General features: G+C 47.5%; 1 protein-coding gene across 2 annotated transcripts in view; it reads left to right on the top strand.

The window, feature by feature from the left end:
• The window catches only part of EPS8L2 (EPS8 signaling adaptor L2), a 118,622-nt gene that overhangs the window by 15,830 nt on the left and 81,130 nt on the right, over positions 1–21,662 (top strand). The window contains exons 2-4 of one of the 2 annotated variants that reach the window (XM_074997874.1): positions 14,210–14,273; positions 16,336–16,391; positions 20,656–20,700. In XM_074997874.1, coding sequence (XP_074853975.1) covers positions 14,230–14,273; positions 16,336–16,391; positions 20,656–20,700 — 145 coding nt within the window. In that variant the 5' untranslated portion in view covers positions 14,210–14,229. The remainder of the gene's footprint in view (positions 1–14,209; positions 14,274–16,335; positions 16,392–20,655; positions 20,701–21,662) is intronic. The other variant, XM_074997875.1, reaches the window with a different exon arrangement.

Raw genomic sequence — 21,662 nt, 5'->3', positions numbered from 1 at the left:
TGTTAGGTAGATCCGTATCTTACACCTTTTTCTTAAAATGGAAGCATGCAGACTCCAAGCAACAAAAACACATAGTGAGTCAGTGACACAGCCGGGAGTCCTGACAGTGTGTCTTCTGCCACTCCAGCCACTAGACCACACCATTACATACACATCGCTGCTTGTCATAGCTTTTGGTTGCTTCAGAAGGCAAGTGCTTCCTAGCCTGGAAGACACATGCACACGTCTGTGTGTAAAAGCAGTACACAGTGCTCTACTCATTATGAGTATCATATGCACTGCACAGCCATTCCCTGTGTTGACTGACCAAGCTTTTCATTCGGTATAATGCTCTATTTTGACTGGGCCAGTCTTTGATTTATAAATGCAAACACAAGGTGCACCCAGAGGGGAGAAAAAAAAAAAGCTACAGGAGTCTTCATCTCCAGAGACTTCAGGCCCTGTCCTGCTCCAAGAGAAAGTAATAAGACAACTCCCATTGATGATGAATCAGCCTTTAGCATGGTATGCCAGGTTGGAAAGAGTGAATTAATGGTGCTGGATTCATGTTTCTGAGTCAGGAGTGAGAAACATTCCTGTTTCTGCTATTGGGATCTGAGAGCATTTCACTCTGAAATCACCAGTGCACCTCCTAAGCAAGCACTATCCTACTGATACTTCAGGGTCTGGAGACAAAGTCTAGTGAAGTTGATGGAAAGACAACTGCTGACTTGGAGGGCTCTGACTCAGGTGCTAGCATTCTTCTCCCAGCCTCCTGAGTTGGACTTGCTGCTGAAATTAAGAATGCTTCCAAAGACCTCTTGTTCAGCTCCCATCTTTTGTGGACTCTGCAAACTACAGGTTTCCTCCTCTGCAACTTTGCACTGAGAAGGAACGAAAACTGGTAACAATCCAAGGCTCAAGGCAAGAGGAAAAGCTTTGGAACACTTTGCAAACACAAGTGGTGAGCCATTTCCAGGGAGCCTGGGCAGTTTTTAGCTGTTTTTCCACAGCAATGACTCATATTACAGACCCTCCCCTCTGGTGCTTTTGATTTGGGTCTTTTAAAGAAGATGTTAATGAGCTTTTCTATGCAATGCCTGTTGGGCCCTCTGCTCTTGGGCATCTCCATTTCAGGGAGCTCTGCTTGAGGCACCCAGCCTGATTTTCAGAGCACTCACAGCTCCCATTGACTTCAGCTGGAATGCAGGGCTCAGACTCAAATCAGGTCCCAGAGCTTTCAAGAGGGCACCTTAAAGCAGTGAACATTTAAGCCTTCACTTTCATTAATATTGTAGGGTACCAGACTTTAAGGCTAGAAGGGATCATTATGTTCCCCTAGGCAGGCACGCTTCATAGGTGATCATCTGTGACGTTTTGGACAGGACAGCACCGTATTTGGGACACCTTCTTGGTGTCCATTTTATGTTAACAAAGGGGCTGATTGCCCCATATTTGTGTGGCTGCTGGGAGCCGGGAGTGCAAAGGCCCAGCTGTCACCTGGTTCCCAGGTCCCTGCAACTTGGGGGAGCTGGAAAACTGAGCAGCGCTGCTGCACCTGGCTCCCCACCACTTGTTGTTTTTATAAATTTGTTATTTTTACAGGAAACAACTGGAAAATAAAAATAAACGTCATCTGACAGTTTTAATTGGAAGTGGTTTTGCATCTTTTGATCACAAATCTTCTTAACACTAGGAAAGACACTGGACAGTTGGAGCCTCATATCAGCTGCAGCATCACATGATTTCTCTGAACATGTCTCTTGCCAAAACAATCTGAATCGACTCCGATTGTTTCACCGTGAGTCAAATAACTATATTATTATGAATGCGATATAAATATTAATATGCCTGCAGTCTAAATACTATTCAAATACCTTAGTATTTCTAATACACACATCATTTCATATTTAATATATCAGAAGGCAAAATATCGCTAGCATCAAAATTTTTTCCCGGACACCCTCACTATGTGCGGAACACCAGTGTTCCAGGAAACACAGTTTGGGAAGCACTGGAATAGACTAAAAAACTATCCCGGGGCTTGAGGGTATGCTAAAATCAGGCACCCTAATGAAACTGGAGTTGTGCCCTTCCAATCGTTTAAAATCGCTATGGGGCCTTTGCAGCTAGAGGACCTGATTCATCATGGGCTGCAGTGCGTGTAGTCACAGCAGTGTGCACTGAGTGTAGAATGCCACCTGATTGGAATGGTCAGGCTCTACTGCGTGCTCTGTATTAAGTGCCTTCTCAAGAAGTGACAGGCCATGGAGAATTAGGCCCAGCGTGGCTACCAGGCCTTCCTCACCCTTAACCACTCTGCCCTGTGAGCAGAGGTACAAAGCAAAGGGTAAGAATATGAGGGAATTTCAAAAGACAAGAAAGAAAGTGCCCAGTTTTGAGCCAAAACTATTCAGCCTTGATAGAAGCACAGGTAACGTGCAGCAGGGCATGCTTGGCATGGCGTGTGATCAGCAGGCACATGACAAGCTTAAACCTGCTCTGTGTTTTCCTTAGCTTGGATGTGACAAAGCTGTCAGTACAGAAGCACACAGTAAATTCAGATGATATGAATCAGCTCAGAGATGGGATAATCTGCCCTCTGCTACTTCACCCTGCAGACTGACACTGAAGTCACCCTCCAAACATCTTCCAAGTTTGGGTGGATGCCACACTTTCCCTGCGCATTCATAGCTCAGAGATGCGGACTGGACGTGCATGCTCCTGAGGACAGATTCATCTCCTGGCCGGAAAATACTTTTGTTAGTAATAACCATGACATGATATTATTTTGGTCTCTCCACTAGTGTAAGCTGCTGAGGTCCCCTAACTCCCATTTACCTTGCTGGTCATGGAGAGCTTGCAGCGGTCTGCTGCAATGGACTCCTGCTGAGCTACACCAGATGAAGTGCTGCTTGCAAGTTGACAAGGCAGAAAAATAGACCCACTGCATGAGCTCCTTCCAAGCACTTTCTGAATTTCGTGTAAGGATCCTGCCAGTACCAGCCTGTTCTCGACAGTCCTGCTTTGTGGTATCAGTTTGTGTTTTGGCTGCATTAACAGGAGGTTGCAGGATCAGGTTTTATTTCCCAACCACTTATGTGATCCACATTAAGGTGGGCAGACAGAGAGGCAGTCCCTGTAGGAGATCTAATCCAACCTAGCAGCCGCCTTGCCGTCCCTCCCTCCCTCCCTCCGCCCCCAGGGAAAAATCCCTGCCAAGCACAGACTCAAGGAGAGACACATGGGTGGATTACTTTCAATGCTGGGAAGCTCACCCCACCTAAACTTTTTCTCAGGAAACTTTTTTTGTTCTAGTACAAATCCTGAGTTTTATTGTTTCTGGGGCACTTAGATAAACAGAGGGCATTGGGTTCCTCAGAGAATTCTTCAGCTGAGTAACAGTAGCACAACAATGTAGGTTAACTGTGAACAAAACACATTTTGTCACTGCTGATCGACCCCATCATGTGCGGTAAAGGGGAGACCAGCCCTGGTTTCTGAGCCAACGCCAACTCTGCAGTCAGTGGGAAGATAGGATGCTCTGCAGCATACCTACAACATGAGCACACAAAATGGAGGGCAGGAGAGACGTGACACAGGGAGGGCTGAGGAGCCTCGCGCTGCTGGGCAGTACTGCCCAGGGAAGTGAGTGTGAGCAGGTGCCAAAAGTGGCTGCTGCAGTCCTGTGAAAGTAGCCTTATTCTTGGGGTTAGGGAGGAGTGTTAACATGGGACAAACCTGGACCATCACAGACTTGCTCCTCTCCTGTCTCCCCCAATGCTCCCCTCTTCTGCCCCCTGGTTCAGAGCTGCAGGGGCGCAGTGCCAGGAGGGAGCTGGGTGGGGTTCTGAAGATCATCACTATGAAAAAAAACTCTTCCTGCATTCACAGGAGACACCCATTGAATGTCTCCTCCCTAGCCTTAGAGTTCATTCAAACACACCCACTCCTGTCTCAATCTTGGACCTGCCCAGTTTGCTTTAGCTACCTCCAGAGCCAGTGGCTGCCAGTCACCGAGGTCACCTCCCCATGAGGTTTGATTATTTTTAGTTGCGTGTTTATCTTCCATAGAATTTCTGCAATGTGAAATATTTAATTTGAAGAACAGGGAGTGTTTGTTTCAGGTTCCTAGCAGGACCCGCTCACTTCTTTAGTCACATCAGAGTGCCCCTGTGCCACACACACAGGCTGCCTGAACTCCCACACTCAGCTACCGGTGCTCTCACACAAGTAATAGGCCAGAATCTTCCAAACACTAGGAATGAGAACTGGGGGAGCCTCGGTCTTCAGGTGTCCAGCTGCAGACACCTTAAAGGGACCAGATAGTCATATGCTGGGGGGTGGCCTTTCTGAAAATCAGGACCCTTTAAGGCAGGTCAAGTCGGCTGCCCAATAACTGAGGTGTGCCATATTACTGGCTCCTCAAACAGCTTTTCTCACTTGGAAAGAAGGAGCCAGATTTTTAAAAAATATCCATCCAAAAGTAGCACTAATGCCCCTTCCCCTAGTAACTCATGTGAAACAAGCAAAATCAGGGTGGAGGGTTGGCACATTTCAGAAAACAGGTTTTGAAAAGCTTGATTCTTATGTTGCAGAGAGGAATTACAGCCACAGCAAAAAGAGATGAAGTGCATTTGTTTCCTTGCTGAAATTCTAAGACTTGAGTGTCGGGCACTGGTTTTCCACAGAACAGTGGACTCCCCTTCCAACCAAAACAAAACAGACCTTTCTTGAGTGTGAACCATTTTCTTAGTTTGTTTTAAACCAGCAGTTCCAGACCTTTTCAAGACGGTGACACATTTTGACAATTCAGTAAGATTTTGTGACCCAAGGCAATTCAAAAATGACTGGGGAGGTTCTCCCCTGGGATTCTTTTTTTTATAAATCTTGATTCACTCCCCCACCCCTCCCTGCAGAGCCCTCCAAACCCTCACAGCCCCAAATCACCCCCTTCCCCCAGGCTTAAAACCCTCACAGCCCCAAACCATCATCCCTGCCCACATGCTTACCCCTCACAGCCCCAACTTGCCCCCCCACCACCAGACTTAAATCCCTCACTGCCCCAAAACACTCCCCCACCCCCAGGCTTAAATCCCTCACAGCTACAAACCACACCCCCAACCTACCTCACACCAGTGTCACTGCTGTCCCTGCAGCTCCTTCACCGGGTCACCACTGCCTCCTCCCCGCAGCTCCCCTCAGCCCTCCTACTCCTTTCCCCCACGTGCAGCTTGGGTGGTTCCCTGCCCTGCCACACTGAAATGGGACTCGATTTAATTGGTTTAAGGGCAGGATCCTCCTGCTGGCCGTTAAACCAATTAAACTGAGTTCCATTTCAGTGGGTCAGGGCAGGGACTGGGAGCCAGAGGTGTGAGCAGTGGCAGTGGCTGGAGCTGCAAATGGCCCCTTAAAGAGCCACATGTGGCTCGGAGGCGCCCAGCTGGTGATCCTTAGAAAATCTAATGGTGACCCATGTTGGGAATCCCTGTTTTGAGGGATTTGTTGGTGGTGGGAGACAGAGCCCTTGACTTCTAAGACACATGTTGTAATCCAGACCAGGACGGTAGTGGCTGAAATTTATCATTGCCATCAAATAGCTTCTAGGCAGGCTATGTGAAAGAAACAAGAGATCAGCTTCTAGACGATTGGTGTCAGCATCACAGGACCCACACTACATTGGCACTTGCAGGCACGCTCATTAGCAGACCGAGCAAAGCCACGATGGGGAAAGAAGGGAGGATGGTTCTATCATGAAGGCACAAGGCAGGTTCAGGAAAGCTGGTTTCAATTCCTCGGTCTGCCAGGGCTTCCTGCTGTTGCTTGGCACGTCACTCAGTGCCTCACCCCAGACCTGTTGAACAAGGCTAATACTTTCCCACAGGAGTGCTGTGAGGATGGACTCGTTAGCATTTTCCAGGCGCAGTAAAGAGGCACAGGGCAACACGCTTACTCCTGACGGTAGACAGCCGAGGCTGTGGTAGAGGCTTGTGGATCAAGCAGCACAGGGCTGTTTGTACGACTGCCGTCTGTGCTCTACCTGTTCTTGTGAGCACAGGCAGACTTAGCTCTTCCTGAGTGCCAAGTGGGCAGCTTTGCCTAATGCCACATACACTGCCAAAACTGTCCAACAGCGTGAACAGATGGAGCTTTGTTACCCTGGGCACTGAAAGAGAGAATGTCACATGATCAGCAGCTAACTGGAGCCGGGTGTTATTCGCTCAGGCTTTTCCTAATCTAGCATTCTTGTGACACCCTTTCCAGCAACACTGGTCATACATGTGGCCAAAGGCAGAGTAAGAGCAGATCTGCATCCTGACTGAGCGGCATTTCTGCCACAAACATCTCCTCATCACCAAGCCCTTCCACTAACAACACTTGGTTCTTGTGTGGGGTTTCAGGGTGACCATATCTCCCATGGCCACATACGGGACAGGGGTGGGGGGGTGCTGCTTCTCCTCCTTCCCCAAGCCTTGTGAAAGTGGCAGAGAGGGAGCAGCCAGGGCGCTCTCCCCTCCCCAAGCCTCTGGGGAACCAGCCAGGACAAAGAAGCTGCAGCACTCCCCCCGTCCTGCTGCAAGCCGTGGGGAAGTGGCCGAGGCTTAGCAGCTGGGGCGCTTCCCTTCCCCCCAATCCTCGAGGATGGGGAAAGCAGCTAACATGCCAGCTCCCTATGTTGTGGAGAGCACATACTGATGTACAGTACATGCCCTCCGGCAGGCAGCTGCGCCCGCGCAGCAAATACGGGCAATTAGTCCCTTTTATAAAATAAGTCAGGACACCTTTTTGGAATGGGACAGATGGTCACCCTAATGGGATCCTGAAGCACTTCCTGGGCTTTCCTTAGCTATGCCTGATGGCATCCCTGGGAGGTGCCAACACTGTGCTCACTGACTAGTGCTCTTTCCTGCCTAAGCCTGCTGTCTCCCTCACCCACTCTAAGAGTAGAGAAGGAAGGAACCTGGCATAGTTGGCAACTCAAGAGTCAGCCCAGGCCAAGCCAGGCTTCCTACTGACAACCACATGTTCCATTTCAGCTCTCGTAACCATGTGACAGTGGCTAATGTGCAATAGAATTTCCCCAACTAGAATTCTCTTCAGAGGTCCATTGCATTTCAGTCGCACTGTTTGGTGAGACTTCAGAAAATAAACCACCTCTTTAGGGACACTTCAGCATCGCCTGGGCCAGAAAATACACAACAAGGCCAGAAGACAGGCACAGCTGACACTGACGACACCTTTCTGGGTTTATCCTAGGTAGCCCAACCTATGCTGAATATGATATGCCAGCTCCATCTAGAAAAATGGGATCTGCTCCAGGGTGCTAACCCATCAGATAGGGTCTGGATTCCAATCATACAGACTAATGTTTCATTGAGAAGGCTGATGAAGAGGACATGGTCTGCTGGAAGTAGAAAGGCTTAAACCCCAATGTGGAGCTCTCAGCATTACTCCTTAGCTAGCTTGTGATTTATTCCTCTACATTTTAGAGGCGGGAGGACTGCAGCAAACTTCCTAGTGGCAGTCAACCTGGTATATTAGGGCAGTGTGGACTAGTGGATAGAGTGCTGAACTGGGACCCACGAGACCTCCTATCTGCTGCTGACCTGCTGGCTGATCTGGGACAAGTCACTTCACCCATCTGCCTTGTCTATTTAGATTGTAAGCTTTTTAGGGGCAGAGACTGTGTGTGAACAGTGACTAGCCCAAAGAGACCCTAATCTCTGTGGGTGTCTCTGAATGCAACTGTAACCTGAATAAGAAATAGGCATGAATTAAGATATATATACACATATGGCAGTTTTGAACAATCTACAGCAGATCTGTAGGTTTTGCAGCCATTTTTAAATCAATGGATTCACTTCTTGCCATCCCATTTCTCTTGTCTATGTTTTAGAGAGTTTGTGTGTCTGTTTCTCTGAGTCCATCTGTTTGCAAGTCCATTTGTTCAAGAACTCCTCCTAAAGAGTAAGAGTTAGAGCCACCAAATTTGGTATACAGCTTCCTCACACCCTAAAGCAAGGTCAGAATTTAGTGTGCTAGGAAAACAGGAAGTGCCTGGAATGGGAATGTTTTCCAGAGCATGGAAAGAGAGGGGGGTAGAGAGGAGGGATGCTATACGGCACAGTGACCACTGAGGGCAGTGAGCACAGGGGACACTTATACTGCAAAGTCATCACCAGAGGTAGTCGGACCAGCAGGAGACAGACCCACTGGGGTCAAGCCTCTGCATGTCATCAGCCACCAGACTGGGTAAGTGGCACCTGTGCCCCAATCAGTACTGGATGGGGCAAACAGTGAAAGCTATCCCCCACTCAGAGGCCATACCACCCTGCACCTCTGGAACCACCCTGGCGACTGGGAAGCACAGACCTGGGATTTGATAGCAGCCTTCAACTGTCCTAAGGGAGGTTTCAAAGAGGATGGAGAGAGGTTGTTCTCAGTGATGGCAGATGACAGAATAAGGAGCAATGGTCTCAAGCTGCAGTGGGGCAGGTCTACGTTGGAAAAACTGTTTCACTAGGAGGGTGATGAAGCACTGGAATGGGTTACTTAGGGAGGTGGAATCACCATACTTAGAGGTTTTTATGGCCAGGATTGACAAAGCCGTGGCTGGAAAGATGTAGTTGTTATGAGTCCTGCTTGAACGGTGGGTTATAGTAGATCAGTGTTTTCCAACCGTTTTTTTTTAATAAAAAAAGTACCCCTTTTAAAAAAAATTGTGTGTCCCTCTAGTACCTCCAATTTTCAGACTTTTTTTTTGTACCACTGCAACACATTTGTTTAAACATAACTGGCTAGTTGGAAGAAACTGCCTAAGCAATAAACTCACAATCATACTTATGACTGTGCATAAAGGATAAATTAAAAAATTAGATGAACATAAAATAAGTCCAATTTTTTATGCCTAAAAAGGTTGAGATACACTGATTTAATGTATCCTCTGGAAGAGCTCTGCATACCCCCTGGGCTACATGTATCCTGGGTTGAGAACCACTGTGTTAGATGATCTGTTCAGGTCTCTTCCAGCCCTAATCTTCTATGATTCTACAACTGACAGATCCCACAGTACTGCTCATTCCTGTTTTGTAGCTTTGCATTTGATCTTTCCTTCCCAAGTGTTGTACTTTGCAGTTGTCTCTACTGAATTTCATCTTGTTCATTTCAGACCAATTCTCCAGTACATCAAGATTATTCTGAATTACAATCTTGTCCTCCAAAATGCTTTAAAAACCTTCCAGTTTGGTGGTGCCTGCAAATTTCTCTGCCTCCTATCTCCTCATCCTCAGAATTATTAATGAAAATATTGCATAGTACTGGTCCCAATACAGACCCTTGTGGGACCCCATTACATATGTCCTCCCAGTGTGACAGCAGGTCATTGATAACTACTCTTTGAATACAGTTCTGCAACCAGTTATGCACCCGCTTTATAGCAATTTCCTCTAGACCACATTTTCTAGAAATCATATAGTTCCAAAAGCATTACTAAAGTCCACTTCTGCCACATCTACTGCTACTTTAAATACTGAAATAAACAAAGGCAAATTTCCTGCTGAGGGAGATGAAAAAAAGGCAGGGAGGAAACAACCAATGCAAACAGCGACAAAGCGATCCTGATACACATCATGTTACTAAATTTGCCTTTTGTTTCATTTTAAAAAGTACCTCCTCGTGCCCCATTAATACAAAGGAAACAACCACGCCCATCAGGAAGATGGAAAGAGAGATCAAGAACTTTCATTAGGAAAGCATGAGTAAGAAAGGGAAGGGAAGCAAGCAGAATCACTACAGGAGACCTTTGAGAGGCCCTCCAGGCTGACAATACACAAAGGGAAGGGGAGAAGGGTGGATGACAGGCCTCAGTCACTTAGCCATTTTCTTTGGTCCACGTGTATATTCCACATTGGAACAGTTTAACTGTCACACTATTTTAAACTGGCTTAATTTTATTTAAACTTAGTTGACTGCAATTTAGCTTAATAACAACACCACCCTGTAATTCTGCACAGTGTTTTTTAGCTATGGATCCATGAATAGGAACTGCGCTTAGCTGATATAAGCCAAGTTTACATTCCGACTCAGAATTCACACAGGAAGATTTTGCAGGGAATTAAGTCAAGCTGCTAGAGATCACGTCCTCAGTTAAATATGGAGAAGGCCTACCGGTAAGAGCAGCAAGGCAGACAACCACCGTGGGCTGCAGGGCGAAGTGGGAGGAGAACCAGCTCGCAAAGCCACGAGTGGAGGGGGCAGGTTCAAGTGCAGTCTCCCTTAGTGCCACTGGGACTGCAGTGCTGGGCCCCCCACAGCCACATGGAGCAGCACTACTGGCACTTCAAAGGGGCTCGGAGCTCCAGCTGCCAACACTGCCGAAGGAGCAGCAGCTGGAGCACCGGGCCCCCTTGAAAGGCTGAGTCTTGGAGCAACTACTCCCTTGCCCCCACAATCAGTGGGCCTGGGTAAGAGATATTGGTGACATAATCACACAAAACCTTGTCACAATGAAATAGTTCAAGCTTGTGTGTGAGAGAGGAATCAGGCCAGGTTAAATGCTACTAACAACCACCAGTAATCACTGCACAAAATGAGAGGGATGGAAGTGCTGAAAGGAACGTTTGCCAACTCCCTGAACTCTTCCCTTCTGGTGTGTTCTTTCAGACTGTAACCTCAGTAGGGCTGGGGCTCACTCCCTGTCTGGCTACTTAGCTCTGGGGCTATTTGTAGCTATCACACTATAAATAATGATGATGATCGGTAGCTTCATCAGTTCCAAAACCAGGAGGAACCACTGTCATCATCTAGTTTGACCTCCTCTATAATACAGGTCTTCCCCAAAATGATTCCTAGAGTGCATCTTTCAGCGAAGCATCCAGCCTTGATTTAACAATTGTCAGTGCTGGAGAAACCACCATGATCCTGAATGAATTGTTCCAGTGTTAAAAATTTGAATCTGTCTGGTTCCAACACCTAGCCCTGGAATGGCCTTTGCTAGACTTAAGAGCCCATTCTCAAATATTTGTTCCCCATGTTGATGCTAATTGATTGCAGTCAAGCCACCCCTTCATCTGCTCTTTACTAAGCTAAATAGATCGAGCTCCTTGATTCCCTTTCTGTAAGCTATGGTCTCCAAGCCTTGAATCATTCTTGTGGCTCTTCTCTGAACTGCCTCCAATTTATCAACATCCTGCTTGACTTGTGGGCACCAGAACTGGAGACATTATTCCAGCAGCTGTCACACCAGTGCCAGATTTAGGTGTAAAAATCACAAGAGCCCTGTGTGGATGCAGAATTTGTATCTGCATCCATATCCGCAAAAATGAGGTGTGGCTCTGCAAGGATCTAAAAATAACCTTTCTATTTCTACTAGAGATTCCTGTTTATATATGTTAAGAGCTCATGCTCACTGGTTTATGCTCCCCACATAGATACAGGGAATCGTTCAACAACGCATGAAGCCACAGCCAGAGTGGAATGTGGCTCTATAGCTGTATGAATTCACCTAATAGAACAACAGCCCTGCAGTCCATCTGTAGGGACTGACCCTCAGACATTGGCTCTGAAAAGCAGGACCCCTTTCTGTTTGAGTTGCAGGAGTGCATGCAATTTCTGAGAGATGATAGCACTCTCATTAGCAGCTAGAAGGAGTCAAAGGACCACTCCATGTTAGCGTGGATTACACCCACAAAAACTCCAGCACAACAAGGCACCTAGCTGTGACTGTGGCTCAGTAAACAAATCATTCATCTCACTGACATCTGAGGCTCCCCATGTCTGTGTGCAGAATCAACCTGTTGTCTCTCGTCATACAGACTGGAAGCTGTTTCAGGCAGAGATCACTGTGTGTATGCAGCATGTAGCATAATGGGGCCCCAATTCCTGATAGGGCGACCTTCCACTGATTTCTGTGTGCTGGATTAGACCCTGAGTCTGTTCCATTCACTCTACCGTAATTGCACTCTCTTGCTGACACAGCTGTTGCTGCACAGCAACTCACCTTTAAGAAAGTTAGTGCCATCTTTCCACTCTACAGAAATGCAGGGAATTTGCATGTGACACTCCCATTGATATGCCAGCAGCACTTGTGCATGTGAATCCCACGGTTGGCCTCTGAAGCCTTTGGGCTTGTCTACACTGGCAAGTTACTGCACTGTAACATTCTGGTTCAGGGGTGTGAGCAAGTTACCGTGCTGTGAAACACCAGCGTAAACGGGCTCTCACAGCTGGGAGCTATGCCCCCATGGAAGTGTTTTACACAGAGTGCTGGGAGACAAGGCTGGTGCTGTCGCTGCTCTGTCATGTTAAAGTGCTGCTGATGCAGTGCTTTAAATTCATAAGTGTAGATAAAGCCTTTGTATGCACATGGGGCTTACACCCAGGGGGGCTGACAGACATGCCAGGCCCCTGGGCGAGGTGGGGAGGGTGAGCTTTGTGCTCCCACAGGGGGTGGAGCTTCAGGCAGAAGGGGCAGGGCTGGGGGGTACCAGCCCTTAGCGCTGCCCAGACCACATCACACGCCCCCACCCCACCAGCCCTTCAGTGTTCAGCGCTCCCAGAGTGCAATGCTCAGGGCTCCAGTGGCGAGTTAAAGGGCCCAGGGTTCCAGCTGCCACCAGGACCGCCTGGCCCTTTTAAATCACCAGGGCCTGGAGCAGCTGCCCCTACCCCTGTCAGCAAGCCTGCTGACAGCAACAGGAGACAGACTTTACCTCTGTGGCGGATGAGTCTCATTTCAAACAGTAAGTTTTAATAGGTGGCAGGTGACTCTTACTTCCTTTGAGGCTCCTGCTAGGCCAGGAGTGAGCAAACTTTTTACGTTGGCCCCACTTTTCATCCCTGCAATTAGCAGGGCCTCCCCAGCATGTCCAATGTAATCCAAACGGATAGAAAATTGAGTTATGTTCATACGAAAAAACCCAACCCTTTAGGCATCTTAAGAAAATAAGTCTGTAGAATGTAAAAACTATTAATCGGTATATAAATGTGAATACACATACATAGAACAGTAACATATTTCAACATTTTTAATGAGATGGATGAACCTCAGACCCAGCAGCCAATCGTACTGTGTCCCCCTTATGAAATGTTACGTCTTCCCTCCCCCCAACTTTGTGCACCCCTCTGTTAGACCATTACGCAGAATTCAGTCTTTGGCTGTTCTCCTGGGTGCAACAGCTTGTTCCACTGGGGCTCCACTGTTATCCGTCATGAGGTAAAAACCACTTCATTTTATGGATTGTCCAGATTCGGCAGAACTCAGTGCACTTGTGTAAAACTCTGCCTCCCCACCACAATCATGCTTTCTGACAGACCAACACAAGTTCTACAGTTGTCAGGGTGACCCCTCCATCTGTCACCTCTCCCATTAGAGCCTTCTCTTCTAGGATCCTGGAGGTAAACTGCCAACAGCCCAGTTCTGCTCTCCATTATGCCCACGCAACACTTCAGAGAGGTTGTGTAAGTTGGAACCCTGGTGCCATGGTTTAAGGAGAGGTACGAACAGGAGATAAAAACAGCCCTCAGGCAAACAGCGTACAACTGGGGTTTGTAGAGCACTGGCTGTTTTCCAGTAATCCCAAAGCACATCACAAAAAGATCCATCAGATAGCTGCAGCGTGGGATTTGTAAAGAGAGAGCCCCAGCCATTGTGGACTCTGCAGAAATTCACACGCACAGTCTGAGAAACTGCATCTGGCTTCAAAAGACTTTACCTTCTGCCTGGGCAGAGACGAACAGAGGGAACCTTGAGTTAATCTGTCATCTAAATAATGGACCTCTAAGAGTGCAGCAGCCTTTAATGATACCAGGCTGGAATGCCAGCACCAAGTCCTAAAAGAACAACTCAGAACAAACTGAAAGCATTATGTTAGGCAAGGGCCCACAGCCTGCTGTCAAATTTGAATCCAGGACCTTTGTCTGCGTGGGCATGCATGTGTAGAGAAGGTTTTATGAGCATAAGATTAGAGAAATCTGCCTGTGTGCATATATTGGGTATTTTATACAGGGTGATACAGCAGTACAGACAGATGTGTGCTTCGGAGAGGTCATGGAAGCACATGAGGTGCACCTGAATGCTATTTTTTGCACACACTATTGCCTGTGGACTCAGTAGCTGGGCCCCGCTGCCGAATGAAGTTTGATTATGAAGTGTGGTGCACACCCGGGCAAATATTTCTTCAGGTCAGATGAGCGGAATGCGCTAACCACAACTCATTTGTTTCTGTTGCAGTTTAATGTCTTGAGGGCACCATGAGTTTCAGAGGATCTACCAACAGCCAGTCCGGCTCCGCAAAGTAAGAATCTGAATCACAGAGTCTGTCTGAATGGCTCATCCCCAAGAACCTGCCACCACAAACACACGTCTTTCCACTCCTGCTTCTCCCCTAAAGCGAGACTCTGCTTTCTCCAGCTTGCTTACTTGGCTATCCTCAGTGGGGGCCAGGGGAGATTCGAGCTGGCCATGTCCCAGCACAGTCTAAAACTGAACATGCTCATGCATGCTGTCATGTATCAAGTCTTTGCCACACAGCACCGTGTGATCTGATTGGTTTCTCTGCCATCTAGACTGTCAATGTCCGGTTGCTCCGTTTCTGTAGTTATAGGGTGCGTTGGGATGCCCACAGATTGTATGGGGCAGATTCAGATTATACTGAAAAAAGCCCGTTCCCTCTCCCACTGAAAGCTTTACCCAACACTGGTCAGCGCTGGGAGCGTGCGGCAGGTACGCTACAAGCCTCTGAGTTGCTGCCTGCCCCAGGACGGGGAAACCAGGGAACATCTCACTATTATTGCTGGCCCTATTGCTGTAGCGCCCCCTGGCATCAGGTCATGTCACTGCAGGATACTTTATTATGTACGCCTCCTGGTGTGTGGCCTGTTGCTGTCTGAATCTTTTGTTGACATCACTTTAAATTCAGCTCCCTTCTGGGGTTACAGGAGTCCAGCTGTAAACCGAAATAAACAACCAAACTAACAGTTCTTCTGCCCCCTCAGGCAACGTTGAAGTTCTCTGTCCCCCACTCCTGACCCCGGCTGGGTTTCTCCTATGCTGTTTCCTTCCCATCACAAGTCTCTTTCACTACCTCACCTCCCCAGGAACTTTAGCAGCTTCCATCACGGGGCCTTATCGTAGATCCTACCACGGGGTCTCCCCAGAGGAACCTGACCAGCTCCCTAAGTTCTCCTCCTGTCTGACCTCCCCAGGTGCCTTCTCCTGCTCCATTCTGGACTGAGTTCACAGCTCTGTTTAAAGCAGTCTTCTCTCTGATCCCTCACAGCTGGGGGAATAGCCGTCTGGTCACACACAAGGCTGAGTCCAGATTGCTGTAACGGGCCAGCCAGCAGGTGACTAGGCCCTACAAACAAGAAGGGACCAGCAGATGCTGGGAGAATAAAGAGAAAACTGGGCGGTGGTCAGTAGTGGAAGAGCCATACACCTGTTGTCTTAGGCACAGGCTAGGTCTACACTACGCAGCTTTCAACAACAGGGCTGTGTCAATACAATGCTGTCACTAAAAGCTGGCACGTGTAAATGCCGTTGGCTGGCACTTTTGCCCCCACAAGCAGCTTTTGCTTTGTCAACAGGAGAGCACTTCTGCTGACAAAGCAGTATTTAGGCTTGTGGGGTGTCTACGCTGCATGTTTGTGGACAATAAAGGGAGGCAAAAAGTAAAACGTTCTTGGGGGGGAGGGTAGTTTTTTGCCATTGAAACTCGGCAACAAAAGTCGCCTTACACTGTACACGCTCCTGCTGTTGTGTCCCTTCCCCTGACAAAAATTTAAAGTTCTCCAGTGGGGCCTGCAACCATGATGGCATTTGCACATCCTGCTATTGCTTTCCAGCTTGTTGCACATGGAGGTGTCACTGGAGACATGGTGTCAAATGACTGATACAGCATGGCAGCCCCTAGCTGAGTGGCTGCACTCAGTAGTTGTAATGGCATGAGCACCAGTGCAGAGAGGACGTGCATTTCTCCAGCCATGTCATGAAGACCTGCTGTAAGTACGGAGTATAGGAAAACAGATGTCTGTCTGTTTCCTGTCATGCAACACTCAGCAGTGAGAAGTGTAGGAAACAGTTCTGACCAGACACATGGCATCTGGTGTCCTGTCTGCAGTAGCCTCTACTCCAGGGGTCAGCAACCCCCAGCAGGCGTGTCTCCAGTGACTGATACTCCTTCAGCTCACCAGGCAGGGTGCTGATAACTACCTCACTTACCCACTAACACATGCTGCTGGGGAAAGCCCACAACTAGACCAGATCAATTGTTATCATCTGTATTGTTCAAATGAATCACAGAATGAGAAAACTTAGAAATGAGTTATTTTATTTGCTCTTTTTCTTTCTTTTTGCAGCAACAGCCTGGGCAGAGCAGATGGTGCTTCGAGAATGAGCGCAAAAGATTTATATGGTAAGTCACCACAACTGATAGGCAAATCTCAGCAGCAGCCTAATGTGAGTAAAGACTGCCAGGTTCAAACTTGGCAGCTGGGAAGGCTGGAGGCCTCTTTATTGCATGGCATCCTATTTGCATCTCATGGTGGGCCATTGCAGAGCAGCTGTTACATCAGCTGACATCCACATGTCACAATTCACAGTTCAGGGGCTCCTCACTTTCCAGTGAGGTATCCAAGAGAGTAGGAGTTGGCAGCCTTTCCAAGGTGGAGTGCTGAAATGTGACCTTTTGACCCCTATGTACGGTCTGAGTGCCAGTGATACTTTTTAAAATCACTAGTAGGTCTACTTACAACAGCTTCATTAATAAATAAATTAAGATGCAGAGCTTTACTGTTTAGGCAGGGGTTGGTAGCATTAGCTGGTCTTTTGTTAATCCACAGGAGGCAGGGCTTTGAGCGTATTCCCGGCTGCATTGAGGGGGGGTACACTGACATCCCACCTTGTGTGCCGATGGAAATAGCTCCCATGCTACTCTTAACACACGTGCTGGGGGTTGCTGACCCCTGGAGTACAGGCTGCTGCAGACAGGACACCAGATGCCATGTGTCTGGTCAGTATTGTTTCCGATACTTCTCACTGCTGAGTGCTGCATGACAGGACACAGATATCTGTTTTCCTATACACCATATTTACAGCAGGTCTTCATGACTTAGTGGCAGAAATGCACATGTCCTCTCTGCACTAGTGCTCATGCCATTAAAACCCCTGAGGGCAGCTACTCGGCTAGGGGCTGTCATGCTGTATTAATTTTGCTAGTGTAACAAGCCTGCGCAAACACAGGCACTTCCTCATGGTCCCCAGCCGTCTCTGGTTGGTTTAACCTAGACAACTGCGTACTCAAAAGCGCCCATCAAATAAAAGACTCTTGTGAGAAGGTTAATGATTATAGCCTTTAATTACTCAATATAGGACTGAAAAGGCAATGACCTCTGAACCTGTCAAAGAGAGAGTTTATGAGTGATCATTTTCGAAATGACATTCAGGGCCAGATCCTTAAATGGTTTAAAATGATGTAGTTCCATTGGAGGCAATCAACCCACATATAAAAGCATTTTATCAGGGCTAGGTATTAATAATCATCATCACTAATGAATCTCTGCTGACTTACACGAGCTGAGGATCTGGCCCACTCTTTGTTATGATGACCTGATCAAACAAGGAGAGGGTAAGAAGAGGAATCTTCTTCATCCAGTTCAGCTAGGAAGATAACAGGCTTCTGAACTTGGGGAAGTCTAGTTGTGGTCTGGAAAGACGTCTGTGTCGAGAATTCCCACTGACTTTTTTTGCACGATCAAGCTACAAATACATAACTTTAGTTTTGGGATTCCAACGTGATGGGTGCAGATCTGAAGGCCACAACAGAACAGGACTTTTCTGATGTTGCTTTCTGGCTGCAAAGTTATTAAAGATCCTTGTGAATATTGGGTATTCTTCTCTTCTGGATTTCTATTGACAAGCATGCTGGCAGTAATTCAGCGAGTTGCCCTTACTTGATTAGAAACTTGCTTTTGCCTACTGGTTGCCTGAGCTTTATTGTCACTGTAAGGTGACCATGGTCACAGGCAGCTTGTGCCTGGGATATTTATTGCTCTGGAGTGACCTCTCCTGCAGACCAGTTGCCTGGAGATTTGTCACTGTAAAGTGACCTCAGCTTGGAATACTATCACCATGAGTGACCTCCATGGCTGAAAAGTTGAGCAGTTAGTCTACAGGATAAAGTGTTGAACAAGGTAATCATTAATCATTTAGATTAGCTGCAAGGCCCTGATTCACAGAAGTTACACCACTCATTGTTTGAGGTCTAATTTCTTTCTGGGGAGAAAGTGCATGGGTTATTCTGTAGGCCACTTGTCTGGTGATTAATCAACATGTACTTGAGAGGGAAAAAGAAACGTTGATGCATTGTGTCACCCCCCCCACGCTTTATGAAAACTGACTTATGAATATGCATAACTAGAAGACACTTCATGCAAAACAGGTCATGTACCATATCATTTTTAAATTTACTATCTGCTGAAGGGTATATCCCATTTTTGTGCATGTGTCATTCTTGTATGTGAAGCTAGAAATAGGAAATGTAAATCTGCTTTTAGTTCTAAATGTGCTAATAAGGGCCATACTTTAGGAGCTTAATGGCTCAGTACTCAAGCCAACAACCCGTGAATATATTTATTTTAATATATTTAAACATAAAATGTGGTTGGTCCTAGAAAGACATGTGACATGCCACCTGATACTGGAATCCATCTTGGATCGCATGCTTTTCCATGATAAATAGTCTCAAGGGGGTAGCTGTGTTAGTCTGTAGCTTCACAAAAAATGAGCTGTCTTACCCACAAAAGCTCATCACCTAATAAATAAAATTGTTAGTCTTTAAGGTGCTTCAGGACAGCTTGTTTTCATGATACTTTTCTATGTGGGTGTGGAGACTGAGCAAAGGTCTCCCACTCTTAGTGAAAGTCTATTTAAGGAATAGAAAGCAATCAGCTCTCTGTCTTCAGCTGGCTTTTGAAATTGCCACACACCCACTTCACTTTACACACACACAGAGAGAGAGAGAGAGAGAGAGAGATCGAGATCTGGAAACAAAGAACTGTAGCAAAAGGGCGAAGGCAAATCTGCTGGGCCCAGGTCAGAAAAAAAATCAACTCTGGCCTGAGATAAGAACAACTGCTTAGAGTAAGAATTTGCACATAACGAATTCCTTAGTGTATTAGAATTAGCTGGCTTATTTTAACTTAGTCACTTACTTTAATATGACTGTTTACAAATTCACTGGCACAGAGAGCTTTTCTACACAGCTCCAGTGAATATGGAACAATCAGCATTAGTCTGTGGGCCCAATCTTCAGTAGGCCAAAACTGGCATAGCATCATTGATTTCAAGGGAGCTTTGCTGATTTACAGCATAGCTAGACAGACAGACAGACCTCTCTTCCTTCAGAATCACTACAGGCTGAATCTTTCTAATCTGGAACTCTCTCGTTTGGCAACATCCATAATCCAGCACAGTTTTAATTAGCTGGATGTCCACTTTTCACAGGTGTGACTAACTTTCCTGTAGTCCCATAAAGTTTGTTTACAGCCACTAGCCCTGGCTCTCAGTGTTTTGTGCTGTTCTTTAGCTCTAATTTACTCCTAAATGGCTTCTGAGAGCCCAGTAAGCGGAGACAGTGTTGGTAATATCCTAGACAATATTGACCTCCCATGGTCTTGCAAATTCTCTTGTCCAGCACTGGTCAGGTCCCAAGAATGGTGGATGAGAGAGGTTCAGTCTCTACAATCAAATTAATGTTCCCTCATCCAGATTGCTATGACCACAAAGTGAATGGGTTACGTCCCGTTGTTGGGTATCCTACTTCCAGGTCACCCTGGGTATGGGATCATCACCCTTAAAAACAGAAACATAGACTCTCCTTTGCTCAGCACGCTGTTCTGGAAGGGTCTCTGGTAGCATTTACAGAAAGAACCCTGGCTAGCCAGACAGTAGGCAGAGCTATCATGTTTCTGCCTTATTCAACACACAGCAGCCAGCTGAATAAATGTTAATGTACACCATGAATAAATAAAGCTGCTTCTCTGCTTACCGGCCTCTGTTCTGAACCTAGATGAAAGGACATTGGGGGAAATCCATTGTATTCTTGGCAAAGCCAAGAGAAATGCTGGGAAGGAAGTACTTTTAAATAATTAGTAGTTTATACAACAGGCTTATTGCTGTCTTTGTGGTTGAATTAGCTGGCAGTCTCCTACTGGCCTGAACGGTTTTCAAGGCTTAAAGGTATCCATTGAAGAGCTGTCCACTGAATGCATGCACCAGGTGAAAAAGGGACTGATCCTAAGATAATTGATACTAAAGAGAGGCCTTTCTTTTGACTTCAGTGGGTTTAGAATCAGGTCATAAGAGAAATAAGACAACGGCAATATTCTAGTCTATATAAGTACATACATTGCAATTATCACCTGAGTACCTTGCAGTAGGACAGGGTGGGGAACCCCGGTCTATGGTCCAGATCTGGCCCGCAGCTTGCCTGGTTCTCGCCCCTGAGACTCAGGATTCCCCTCACCAGCATGCAGCCTGCAGCAGGATTGGGGGTGTGGAGCCTCGAGTGTTGTGGGCTGAAGTCAGGCAAGTTGGGACTGAATGTGGCCCACAGGCTCTGTCTAGTAGGGTCAGGAAGCGACTCTGAGATCTTGAGCACTGCCGTTCCCCTCCTGCAGGTGGGAGAACAGCAGCTCAGTGCTGCCAGGAGAGGGCACACACAGGTAAGTGCCTTCACCCATCATGCAGACCCTCTATCCTTGGCCTGCTCCTAGTCCCCTGCAGCCCAGAACCCCACCCTTACCTTGCTCCTGTGTCTCCTTCCCACCCAAACCCCACATCCCCAGCCCATCCCTGCACGCTTCCTTTCACCCAGACCCCACTCCCCCAGCCCAGTCCTGCCCCATCCCTCCTGCCAAGGCCCCATACCTGTTCTCTGGAAGCCCCATCATGCACATAGAACCCTGAAATCCCCATTTTTGGTCCTACCCCCGTCCCCCAGAAGAGTTAATCTGGCCTGTCTCTATGCACACCCTGGAGCGTCAGGGGAGCAAAGCATCTCAGTCAGGGGCAACATCAGTGAGGGCTGGTGTGCTTGTTTTGTTTCATTTTGTTTTGTTTCTCACTTCTACGTGGTGCCCGGCTGACTTTTCTGTAGGTCCATGGCCCCTGACCCAGGAGAGATTCCTCACCCCTACAGTAGTGCATTAAGCAGTGCGAATAACATGAATGGCAGGTGGAGCCCTCCTTCCAGGAGACTAGTCCCCAGCTCTGCTCCTTCTACCAACCCCGCCGCCCCCTGCATCCCCGTGGCCAGAGCCACAAGTCCCGCCCCATGTCTGCCCAAAAGGAGCCCTGAGCCAGCCACATCACACCTCCCCAGAACATAAGCTACCACGGGGAAAAGTGTCTTGAGCTCTGTTTTGGAAGAAACTTTTGCTATGCCCCCTGCAGGTTCCAGGGCAATTGAGGAGGTAGAATTTTTTACTCAGCTTCCTGGGCTCATTGGTAATCTCTCCAGAGTCCAGGGAGACTCCTGATGAGCCCAGGAAGCTCAATAGACCACACCACCTCCTCAGCCACCCTGGAACCGCCAGGGGGCATAATAAAACTAAAACTTCCTCTGGGGGCCACAGCCTATTATACCCATTGCCCTGGTGACTAACATCAGTCACATGTCTATACC

Source organism: Carettochelys insculpta, chromosome 6 (assembly GCF_033958435.1).
Source record: "Carettochelys insculpta isolate YL-2023 chromosome 6, ASM3395843v1, whole genome shotgun sequence".
Lineage (NCBI taxonomy): Eukaryota > Metazoa > Chordata > Testudines > Carettochelyidae > Carettochelys > Carettochelys insculpta.
The sequence above is the reverse complement of the archived record's forward strand: the minus strand, read 5'-3'. Positions and strand labels throughout refer to the sequence as shown.